Source organism: Siphateles boraxobius, unplaced genomic scaffold, assembly GCF_051911475.1.
Source record: "Siphateles boraxobius isolate OS27281-9 unplaced genomic scaffold, OSU_SipBor_1 77, whole genome shotgun sequence".
Classification (NCBI taxonomy): domain Eukaryota; kingdom Metazoa; phylum Chordata; class Actinopteri; order Cypriniformes; family Leuciscidae; genus Siphateles; species Siphateles boraxobius.
Window position 1 is genome coordinate 17,648,619 of NW_027509205.1, and position 13,304 is coordinate 17,661,922.

The 13,304-nt window shown below is 36.7% G+C and overlaps 1 protein-coding gene across 1 annotated transcript; it reads right to left on the bottom strand.

Annotated features, from left to right (window-relative positions):
* Positions 1-664: 664 nt before the first annotated feature.
* Positions 665-2,439, bottom strand: LOC143725683 (N-acetyltransferase family 8 member 3). The gene is made up of 2 exons (XM_077218310.1): positions 2,319-2,439; positions 665-1,372 (listed from the first exon to the last, which is right to left on the bottom strand). The coding sequence occupies exons 1-2, from the start codon at positions 2,437-2,439 to the stop codon at positions 666-668; spliced, it is 828 nt and encodes a 275-aa protein (XP_077074425.1). The 3' UTR covers position 665.
* Positions 2,440-13,304: the final 10,865 nt, after the last annotated feature.

Consider the following 13,304-nt stretch of genomic DNA (forward strand, 5'->3'; position numbering starts at 1 on the left):
TGGACTTATGGGTCAGCTGGCATAAATTCCTCTGGAGCAATGAGATTCAACCTTTCCCTGAAAGCTAAAAGTAGTTTAAATAACATTTTTACACTTGCATTTGAATTCTAATGGATGAGAGAGCAAACTATAATATTTGTATTGTTTATTGCTTGTGGCATTTGTTTAGATCCCATTTAGCAATATAAAGAAACCACATATTGTCTAGAAAACACAATATTTGATTTAAATTGCCATTGCTCTTTGACTGTCTTTGGAGTGAGAATGTCGTCTTGATTGCCAAGGGATGGTTAAATGTGTGAATAAGAGATACGCAAATCTGAAAATATCTGTTGCAAGGACTGGTGACACTTTATTTCGATTGTCCACTTTAGACATTCTACTAACTATAAGTACCAGTTATTTGACTATTAGTAGTCTGTCTGCTTAATATCTGCTAACACTCGATTTTGATACTCCCCCAACAGATATTCTACTGACTATAAGTAACCTTGCAACTACATGTTTACTAAAACATGTACTACAACAAACTTATTCTAACACCTAACCTTACTGTCTACTAATACTCTCCGGAGAGTTAGTTGACAATAGTTGCAAAGTTACCAGTATAAGATCTAAAGTGGACATTTGAAATAAAGTATAACCCATGGATTTAACATTGCATCTTATAGAATGTGCTTTTCCATTCGTATCACATTGATCCTGGCCAGTTTCGAGACCAATTGGTTAGGATGTCTGTAGCTGTGCACGGATGTCACAGTAAAGCCCAGTTTGCGGAAAATGGCAATGGCCGCGGTCTGTGGGGAGCTGATCTCTACGACCACCCGAGAAAATCCCTGCTCCTTACAGAACTCTACGGCTGTCTCTACCAGCTGGGTTCCCAGACCTTTCCGTCGCTGGTGGAAGGACACGATTAATTGAAACACCTCCGCTGTCGCTGCATCGTCTGCGTTCCACCCATCCTTCGAAACGCCACACTTCTCACCATCTACCGCCAGCAGCCCGGACACTTTCCACTTCCCGTTCACCTCCACCTCCGCCACCCAGAAATGATTCACCTGGTTATCCAAGAACTTGGCCTGAATATCTGCCATTTCCACGTCCATCTTCATCTTGAGGAAGCTGTCGTAAATTTCATGGCAGCAATAGTAAACCAAGCAAGCCCAAGCTCCTCCGAAGAGCACGGCCTGGAAGTACGAGCTCCCTCCGAGCACATATCCGGCCACGGAGACGCTGAGGGTCACGCCGATGTGGTCCGGATGACTCATGGCTTTGAAGAAGGATGGGTAGACATGCTCCAGAATGCCAAAGCGGAAGAGAGAGACAATAGCAGACTTATCTGTGGGCTTGTAGGGCCGGATTACACTCTGCACTGCGAGAGACGAAAGAGACAGGGATTCAACTGATGCTGACTGAACGTCTGCTGAAACTCGTGAAGAAAGTGCAGAAAGAACCCTTGTAATTAAAACCAGGGTTATTATACTTAACTAAAGCTAAAACAATAATAAAATAAAAATATTAACTGAAATAAAATAAAGCATAATGCAACTTAAACTTATTTTATTCCAGCACCAAGGCAACATTTCTCATTTTCATTTATTTTAAGATGATCTAAATAAACTAAACACTGAAACTTAACAAATAAATAAATAAATACATTGTAAAAATAATAATAATAAAAATGACTAAAATTTTAACTCAAGTTAAAATGATAATAAAATCCAATTCACACTATTATAAAACTATAAAAAATAGCTTATCAAATATACTAAAATGATACTGATTAAAACATAAATCGTACACCTGAAAAGAGGATTTGAAGCTTTGAAATTGCACAGGCAAAACATTTCAAAACCGGAAAAAAACTAAATCAGATTTGATTCTGTAAAAAAAATTGTACATTTCATGTGTATTTTTGATCAAAGATGAACGAAAGAAAGACAAACAAAATACTCTATCATTTGAGAGAGAGAAAAAATGAATTAATTGGAATAAATGATTTGGAATGTCTGTCATTTGTAAACAATTAACAAACCTCATACATTATAATAAAGGAATGTTTCACATTTGGGAAACATGTCGTTTGGTGTGAAGCAAAACCTCTGAACTTACAACAAGTAGACTAGCAGAACCATCACCCACATAAATGGGGAACTCATAAATCTAAATTACGTATTGTTTCACAACACTGCAATTTTTAATAATTCACCAAAGCACAAGCTATTCCAGTTCTTGCTAATTGCATTAGCGCGAAAACGCACCTGACACCAATGAGACACCTTGCACAACACATTCCTACAGAGAAAATGTTCACTTACAGTTAGTCTTCTGTACCATCGCTGCTGCTTGCTGTACTTCACTCTCAAACGCTCTACACCTCCTTTCTTCCTCACTCACTCTATGAACTTTAGCCACGGTGGTATTGGGACAAATACCCATTATAGGGAAGCTTAGGAGAAGAAATAGTGCATTTTCAGCACACACACACACACACACACACACACACACACACACACACACACACACACACACACACACACACACACACACACACACACACACACACACACACACACACACACACACACATACGCACGCATTGGAATGCCAATGTTTTATGGGGACTTTCCATAGACATAATGATTTTATACTGCACAAAATATACATTCAATCCCATAAACACAACCCACACAGAAACTTACAGTTTTAATCATCATTTAAACTATTTATAAGCTGTTTGAAAAATGTCCCCGCAACGTACGGTTTACCAGGAACAATTCACATATATGAGAAATAATTTTCAAATTATGAGATATATATGAGAAATAAATGTGCTATTGTTAGAGATATAAAGTCAGATTGTGAGATATGTCACAAAAATGAGAAATATCTGTAATTGTGAGTCACAAATATGAGAAATAACTGCAGTTTGGAGATTTAACGTCTTATTGTGAGATATACAGTTATAAACATGAGAAATAACTTTGCAATTGTGAGAAAGTTGTATTGAGAAGATATAAGAATATATGAGAATATATGAGAAATTACTTTGCAAGTGTTAAATGTAAAGTCATATTGTTAAATATAAAGTCACAAATATGAGAATTAACTTTGCATTTGTGAGATATTTGAGTCATGTGAGATATGAAGTCATTTTATGAGATGTCACAATTACAATACATAGAGCTGCATTTGTGTGATATAAGCAAACATTTTACAGATTTAAAAAAAAAAAGTTTTGTATGTTTACTGAGTTCCTTTTATTAAGCTGGATTTATTGACTGCTCCTCACAATTAAGCTGATTTCAGGTTTTTCTATTCTTATGGGGACATTTGGCCCCTTAGGGAAACACACACACACACACACACACACACACACACACACACACACACACACACACACACACACACACACACACACACACACACACACACACACACACACACACACACACACACACACACACACACACACACACACACACACACAGCGTCTCGTATTTAATAAAATCAGATGTAATCTTGGCCTGACTGTGTAATGAGGTCCTCATATGCCATCTCTATGACTTTGTAGGACTGAACCAGTTTGTCCACTAAATGTGACCTGGGTTTTAATCGCGAAAGCCCAGATTAGAGTAACGGTGTCACTTAATATGAGCTGTTAAAGATACATCACTGCCAGCTCTACACGCCAATACACTGGCTGAAATTGCTTTCTCCATGAGATGCATAGGTCAGGGTGCAATTATATTGTCCTTTTTACAGCTTAACAGACGTGGCTTCTCAAGCAAATTTCTCATAAATTTTCCTGTTTTGTCCTAGAGTAAAAATAACAGCACACAGGTTTGGAAATAATGACAGAATATTCATATTTTGGGGGTTGAACTGTCTCTTTAAGCATAAATTATGAAAATCAACGTATAGGTGATTTCCGTGAATGATGTGGCTTCTAGGGCAATGACAATGACTCAGAAAGTATTCGGATGCTTCTAGGGCCTTTGGCACTCTAGAATTGAAATGAGAAATCCTTTAGTTCGGTCTGAGGTGCCACAGACTCATAACTTACACCTGATTGCTTGTCACTCATTCAGACTGCATGTTACAGAGGACAGATTGCTCTCCGACCCAATGCACTTCATTTAGTAACCAGTGCTCATGTTTTACATTATAGACATTCTCTATGTAACAACTAGCCCCGGTCTTGCTATATCTCAATAACTACCAAGCTAAAAACTAATATGTTCTAAGAGCATTTTGCTAACGTTTCAATTAGGTTGTTAAAATGTTATTTCGGATTGTTCTCTGAATGTTCAAAATGTCCTATTTTTTTAATATTTTAAAAGTTTTTTCTTAGTTATGTGAACATTAAGGAAACATTAAATTTCAATCATAATGGGAATGATATTTTTCAATTTTCTCTGAAAGTTCTGAAACAAACATTTTAAAAAATGTTAGATGAATATCCAACTAAACATTTCAGAAAAAATTGCCACGAATGATGTATGAATAATCTTTTTTGCCAATGTTTTGAGAACATTATTAAAGACCAGATACATTTGAATGTTATTTTAACGTTACTGGAAGAATGTTTGTTTATAACTTTGAGAGAACCTTGCTAGAACGTTCCCTGTCAGCTGGGTATAAGCTCTTGAGTCAAAATTCTGACTGTTACCTTGTTTTTTGCATTAAAATAAGCCTAAAAAAATAGATTAAATGGCAAACTCCATTGTGACAACTTACCCCATAGATTGTGACAACATGCCCTGGGTGTTAAACCAAAGCTTCTTCTTATTTTTGCAGCCAAGACTTCAAGTTATAGAAGTTTAAGTTACAGAAACTAACTCCAAATTTAAATTACTCTGAGAAATATTGAGTGTGACAACTAGCCCCGGTCACCTCTACATTACACAAGACTCCAATATCAGCACTGACATCTCTTTATGCAGATCTCACCTCAAGAAAAAAAGATCTTTGATTGACTCATAGTTAGAAATCCCACATTTTTACAAGATTAATTTTCACTTTCTAAATTCACACGTGTGAAGAGTGATATATTTGCACGGTAAATATTAGCTCAGTTTCCATAGTTTGACAGATACTGTAAGGTGGGCCTGCCTGCCCTAGTGCTAAAAGATTTAGCATTACCTTTCACCTCCATTTATAAGCGCATAATATCTCAAAATCTCACTGGAAAAAATACAAGCAATTGCTGTTAAGCTCTGATGGCATTTCACAAACCCATGTGGCACGTGCTTTAATGTATCCCAATATATTTATGTTCAGAAATCCAATGACATATTTATGAGGACAACCAATTTCAACATCGCAAATTAGCCTTGTTTGTCTTTTTCTTCCTATGGCCCGCAAGGAAGCCTGGTTATTTACAGAGAGTCTTAAAGCTCACTGCTGCCGTAGCTCCTTATAAACAATATTTCGCTTCTCTGATTATGTGGTAATGATTTATGTGAACCCTCTACACAACCATCTACTTTTATTCCTGATCTTAACAGTGTTGAGTACTTATATGACCTTGAGGCAGTGCACTCAACGCCTGGATCTCCACACATTTATTCTGTTCTTGACACTCGAATGAAGTGGATTTAAAGGAATAGGTCACGTCAAAATAAAATGAAAATTCTCTCTACACTGTTAGACTTTGTCCTAATTTTAAGTCAAGTCAAGTCAAGTCACCTTTATTTATATAACGCTTTTTACAATACAGATTGTATCAAAGCAGCTTCACAGTGATAACATGAAAATAATATAACAAAGTTTGTTTCTAAAAGAAAATTACGTCAACGTCCACCTTAAGTAAGGCAGATCAAACATATTATTGAATATTAAATGTCCCCAACTAAGCAAGCCAAAAGCCAAGGCAACAGTGGCAAGGAACCAAAACTCCATTAGGTGACAGAATGGAGAAAAAAACCTTGGGAGAAACCAGACTCAGTCGGAGGGCCAGTTCTCCTCTGGCCAACGAAGGAACAGTGCATGATTCATGATTCGGGCAGCATTACAAGTCAGATTGGATCGGAACATTTAGAATATTTATCCATTTCCATCTTTTGTAAGTCCAAGTAATCACGCCGGTGTTGAGATGAGTTGTTGAGGATCAGTGCCGTCCACCATAGAGGGTCCATATCGCCGGTGTTGAGTCGTCTCTTCACAGGCTTTGTGATTGGGGCATCTGAAGTCTCAGAGAGAGGCTGGATACAAACTGGAGCTGACGAACGCCGTTTTTCTCGGGACTCGCATCCCGAGATAACAGCAGAAAAGCAAAAAGGGAAAATAATTAGCGTAGCTGCTGTTCATAATGATTTCTATAACACGGGCGTAAATGATAAAAAACATGAAGACAGTGATTCTTGCGTCCCAGAGTCACCCCCCTCCGTCCCCCACTCAACTAAATTTTACAGTTACTTACCCAAAAAAAAGCCCAGTAAAATACTATTTATATTATTTATGGTTAACTACTGTATTATGCACTGCATTGTGGGTATTTTTATGAAATTTACAGTAACTTACTGTGTATGGGAATTTGCAGTACTTTACTGTTTACGCAAAAGCAGTAGTGCTACTGTAAATGAAGGAGACAGATTTCTTGAAGTGTGTATATGCTTCTGTTGACAAGGACTGCATCTCTGCAGTATACATGAATGGGCATATATGCCAAGCACTGTACAATTAAGTTGTAATCATTGCCTTATATTTCATGGCACAGTTTTCATGATCAGTTTAAAACGACAGCCACCGACAGTTTTCAGTGTCTATCAACAAGTAGGCTATCGTTCTTTGCCGTATGAATTTGCTGAGCGATCTGGATCTGTAGTTTGTCTCATTTGCAACCGAATTGTCGCTTCTAATTGTCGAATTAGAAGACCTAATGTGAAGACGCATCACAATCTAAACAATGCATCATCTAAACCATGCATTTTGTATTGACTTGCCACCTACAGGCCTTTTAGGTGAAGTGTAGGTTTTGTAAAGAACGCGCGAAATGGCCGTTAGGCCTATTACATTACCACTTTTGTCTAATGTCTAAAAGTGTAGTTACTCACATTGAAAGTCCCTCCAAACCTTCATAACTTTCTTTCTTTTTGACAAAAGGGAGTTTTTTTCATTTGCAATAAATGGGGACTGGCATGTTAATGTTTCGAAAAAATGCAAAAGGACTATCAAAAGTATCATAAAAATTGAACCAAATGACTCGTGCACTAAAGTTTAATACAGACATAGACCTAAAGAGTCTTATTCACTGAAAATCTTGACATCAGCGTTTTCTCTCCTTGACGCATTTATCATTCATAAGTTCATAATGAGTTTGTAAGACAAGAAGCAATGTTCAATTTATGAACACATTTTTCTTTTGAGTTCAATCTTTTTAATTAATCATTGGTTCACAAAACCAGTCTGAATGATTCATTCGGATGCAATGTTAGACATGCAGTATCACAGCAAACAGGGAAGTTTCTCAGACCTTTGGCTAACATTCTGGCTATGTTCAAAGTTATGAACATTCTAAGAATGTTAGCTAAGCATTCTTAGAACATATTTTTGTCAGGATATAGCATCAAGTCATGGCTGCTTTTATGACACTTTTATGGTTTTTAAGCTCCAGACCCCATTATTGTTAGTGAATAAAAAAGAGTGACATATACAGTCAAACATTTAGACAGGTTTGGAAACAACATGAGAGTAAATGATGATTAAATATTCACTTTTAGATGATTTATCTCTATGAAATGTTCATATGATCTCTACCAGTCACATTCACAAATGTTCACTCAACACGTGGATCTTGCCTTCTCTTCTTTCGTCTGTTCTCGACACTTGAATAAAGCCTTCTAAAAAGACTGATTCACACAATAGAAAAACTTTGAATGTTTTTTTGTTTTTTTTCACTTTCTTTTCTTTTCTTTTTTTCCCTGCAGTGCTAATTATTTTTTGGGTAGTTAATGAGTTTTGCACCAACTGAAATCTTGAGAGAAAATTAAAAGCAACCTGATGTTTACCAAACGTTGACTGTCCTGAAATGCAAAGGCATCAAACTCTGTTCTTCTAAGATGAACTCATTATTTTTTTCACTATATTTGTCCTAAAATAGAGAACAGAGAACTTTTTGTAAAAAAATTATTCTTAGTTGAGTAAATAATCCTGAATATAGATAAAGTTTAAACAAATTGTTAGCAACTTAAAGGTTAATTTATAGTCTCTTCACATAATGTTAAAAACAGACATTATTTTACACACAAATCGAAAACAGCTATTATAAAAAAAAAATCCAGAGGGACCATATGGCTTGAAAATCCTAATTTTCTCCGTGATTTAAATTAATAGATGCAAACAAAAAGCACTTTGCTTTCCACATAGACAACATGAAATGAAAAACAATCAATAAGTCATGCAAACTTATTGCCTTCATTTTTTGACCCTTTAGTAAACCATTTCTCTCTTGGAAAATATTTCTCCCAAAAGCATTTGAAGATTTAAACCATGTTAAAAGTGTATTTTACTGCATTAGATAGCCTACATATATAAAACTTAATGGTATCTGCAAATAAACTATGCCAGACTTTTTCCAATTTCACTTCCATTTAATTTCTCATGGCACTTACAACAACACTCTCAACAACAATAGTTTACTAGCAGCAGTTACACTCATTACATTAGAAATATACAGGTATGTAGCATGGGCGTCGCTGTATAAATTATTTTTTCATGCTAACATTTTAAAAACATTGTAAAGACCATCGCTAAATGTTTAAATATGTCCTACATTTGAATTTACTTTGCAGCGTTAAAAAAGTATATGGTATGAATATGGGTGTTATGAATTAGGCAACGCATTCTCATACTTTGGCGTCATATGTGACGCCATATGACAAAACGGCGAAATACTACGCACATGGCACCCTTTATCGTCAATATAACACGCACTGTGATGGGTAGGTTTAGGTGTGGGGTAGGGTCTGCGTCTCATATTCACGCTAAAGGATGCCAGTCAACTTTATGACGCCTTGGGTTCGCGTGTTATATTCACGCTAAAGGGTGCCATGTGCGTAGTATTTCGCCGTTTTGTCATATGGCGTCACATATCGCCTCGAATTAGGACATATTACACCTAGTGTTGGGGGTACGTCATTACAAGTAACTCGAGTTACGTAATCAGATTACTTTTTTCAAGTAACTAGTAAAGTACAGCATCACTTTTAAATTAAATTTTAAAGTATATAATAAGTAACACAAGTTACTTTGTTTTACTACTTTTTGTTTACTACGCAAACCTGCAATAAACAAATATGTTAAATAAAACAAATATTTTTATGCATTTAATCTCACTTTATTGACCAATGTACTTGGTGCTAATCTTCAATGATTCAGCAAAAAATACTTTAGATGTTTTGTTTTTATTCGTGACGTTTATTCTGTGCCCTCTACTGTGCACATGTGAATTTGCATTTCCTTCAGCCTTATTATTTCAATTTTTGTGTGAAAGGGCCTTTTTGTTATATAAAAAAAAGCCCAGCCCAGGTGAGAAAAAGTAAAAGTAACGTAACACATAACTTTTTTTAAAAAGTAACTAAGTAACACAATTAGTTACTTTTTAAGGGAGTAACACAATATTGTAATGCATTATTTTTCAAAGTAACCTTCCCCAACACTGATTACATCCAGCATATTGTTACTGTCACGCGACCTACCAGCATCAGTTGTGCCACTTCCATTCATAAATCCCCTCCCGTTGCCTCATGGGATAGTGAAGTGTCCATCGAATGCGCACTTCAGAACCTCGCTGGAGGTAGTAGGTCATCCGGGACTTTTCGCCTATACTGTTTTTTGAATATTATGTATTCGGACATACTACTTTTTTGGTGCACTGTTTTTCGCATACTACTATATAATAGGGAAGTATTCGATTTCGGACGCAGCGTAGGCTATAACTTTGAATGAACATTCTGTTAACATTACTGGAAGAATGTTTGTACATAACTTTGAGAGAATCTTGCCAGAACATTAACCACAGTTCTGAGAACGTTCCCTGTTATTAGCTGGGTATGGACATATATGTTCCACTAACATTTGACAATCAGAAAGTGTCACAATATAAAATATGAACAGTACATGTATTGTATACTGAAATAATTTCAATTTGATGTCAGGTAAGATTGAATTTCCTCTGAGGTGAGACTGCTCCTTACACCTGCTTAAATCAATAACGCCCCTCATGAATCGCCGACGAAGACAAGGGTCAAGGCACTCTTGATGTTTTTTAAGAATAATTTAAAGCATGTCGATGTTTGGAATTTCACACTAGTGACCCCGTTTATCCCTGTAACCTTTAATCAGATCATGATCAAATCAAGTTAGTTTTGGTGAGGGTTTCCTTTGCCGGGAACTATAAAGGCAGACAGTAAGTAATAGTCATGAGCAAAAGTCTCAGTTTGACCTCCGTGTAAACTTCTTGTAAACTCCGTGTAAACTTCTTGTCATCTAAAAGAAGCATTTGAGGGATTAAAGATATCTCACTTGTATTTTTACCCCGGGCCAATTGGTTGAAGTTCTGTCCTTTTGTTGTAAACTTCAATGTGCTTATGACAACTGTAGTGATATTCAACTTAATCTTTGAAAATGGGTTTGATTCTCAAGCTAGAGAATAATTTGATCAAGAAAATGCATTATTATTAAACTTTAAAACTTCTTCCGAAGCAACCGTGAACAAAAAAGCAAGTTAGTATAAATAATTCAGCAACAGCCTTTAATAGCTGCAATATACATCAGCCGTTTAATTGGATCATGTCTTGAACACATTTCATTTGGAAAAAAAACTGCCCAATCCTGCTCCTGTCGATGGACTGTCCTGCACATTAATCAAACACACCTGAAGCACCAATTAAGGTCTTTAGGATCACTTGAAAATTAAAGGCATGTTGAGGGTTGACTGAGTTAAAATAATGTTAGATTGATGTTAACATTTTAACATCCTTTGCTGTCCAGTCTGACCTGAGGCTGACGGATAACTTTTTTTTAATAAATAGTCTTAACATTTGATCTCCCAGTTTTAACAAAGAATCTCTGTATATTTTGAGACTTAAAGGGACAATTCACTCAAAAAGGATAATTCTGTCATCATATACTCTGCACAAATGATGTTATAGACGGACTACCTCAGTAACCTGAAGTGTCAGCAGAGATTGTGTCAACTAGACTCTCTGAAATTCAACAAAGCCGTCTCCATTCCGGAGTTACATACATGCATGCATACCTCCGATCTTCAACCAGATGGAACTGGATAAATGTTCTGAATGTTCGGATCCAATCTGACTTCTGACCTGTAATGCTGCCGAATAATAATCATACACTGTTCGTTCGCTGGCAAGAGGAGAACTGGCCCCTGACTGAGCCTTGATTCTGGTTTTTTTTTTTCTCCATTCTGTCTCCTGATGGAGTTTTGGATTCCTTCCCTCTGTCGCCTCTGGCTTGCTTAGTTGGGGACTATTAATATTCAACAATATTATTGATTTCATTGCACTGATGTTGTAGAATGAGAACTGAACTGAGCTGGACGATGACATCACTGTTTTCTCCAGAGTGGCTCTATAAATAAATGAAATAAATTAATAACTATTTAACAGCATAAATGAACCATTACTGAACTTCCTTAAGCTGGACCATGACACTATTTTCTTCTAGATCTGCTGTACAGCCGAAACAAACTTTGTTACATTATTTTCCTGTTATCTCTGTAAAGCTACTTTGAAACAATATGTATTGTAAAAAGCGCTATATAAATAAAGGTGACTTGACTTGACTACAACTTGCATCATTACAACAAATTACGAGCTGCCATAGAGTTCATTAGGCTGGGAACCTGACCCAGATTCAGAATTAGATCTAACCCCAAAATCCTCATGAAGAACATTGTCCAAGATTTACAAAATAACACAAGTATGATGTCATCAGATGATGTCATGCAAACATCTAAACTCCTAGCTTTATTCCTTCCTGGCCACAACAAGGCACACACATACTTCTAAAGGTAATAATACAGTTTTTCTCAATTGCTAAAACACTAAGCCCTATTGTCTGAACCAAATGCTCAGTTGCCTGAACCCACTGATTGAATCAATCACTCTTTTGGCAAAACTATAAGCACTTTTCACCTGTTTAGACACAACTTGCCAACACATTTTCATTGTGATGCACCCGTGCTGCATAATGGTGAGCACAGGTGACAAAAGTCAAACACAATTAAAGCAAAGGTGTCACCGCTTGAACACAACAACTCAAAATTGATCACACTTGTGGCTAATGATGTGAGGGACATATACAGTAAGCCAGTTCAGAGAGCACTGGTTTGTGAGGCCCTACAATGGACAGAAATCTGAGAGGAAGAGTTCGTGTGAGAGGAGGTCGAGGTGGTCAGCGAAGACAAAGAACAGTAATATCTGATGAAATCAGAGCTACTGTGATTGACCATGTTCTTGTCCATGGTATGAGCATGGGGGAGGCTGGACAAAGGGTACAACCAAACATCAGTAGACTCACTGTGTCCACCATAATCTGAAGATTTAGAGAAGAGAACAGGTAATTACCTTTTTTTGACATTATAATACAGTATGTAAATGTTGACAGCAATTACTGTATGACATACTATATACTGTACCACAGTATACTGTAAGTAAATATATGTTTCAGTACATCACTGTACCAATGTACTGTATAATTGTAATGGAGGGTTGGTCTAACTGTTTGTAGGCCTGGTATTCCATGTATATTTTTTGTAACTCCATGTTCTATTTTTGTAGAATTGAAAGACTGCCACATGGGGGGTCACTAATCCTCCACACACCAAGAGACCCTAATTGTTGATATGGTCCGTGAGAACAATGCCATTAAACTGAGTGAAATTCAGCAAAAGATCATTGAGGACCATGTAAATTTTGAGGGTATCAACAGTGTCAGCCTCTCTACTGTTGATCGTGTCCTCAAGCGCAACAACTGCGCATGAAACCACTATACAGAGTGCCATTTGATCGCAACTCAGACAGAATCAAAGAGCAAAGATTCCAGTATGTACAGGTTGGCATATATCCAGACACATTCAATGTTGATTACTCTAAGTTGTGATTTACTGTAGTGGCCTAAATCACTTTTTCCATATCACTTACAAAACTATATCTATTTCTAGAGAGGGTTTTTCAACTGGATGCAATGGAAAGACCCCATGAATACATCTACATGGATCAAGCTGGGTTTAATCTCACCAAAAGGAGAAGGAGAGGCCGTAATGTGATTGGCCATCG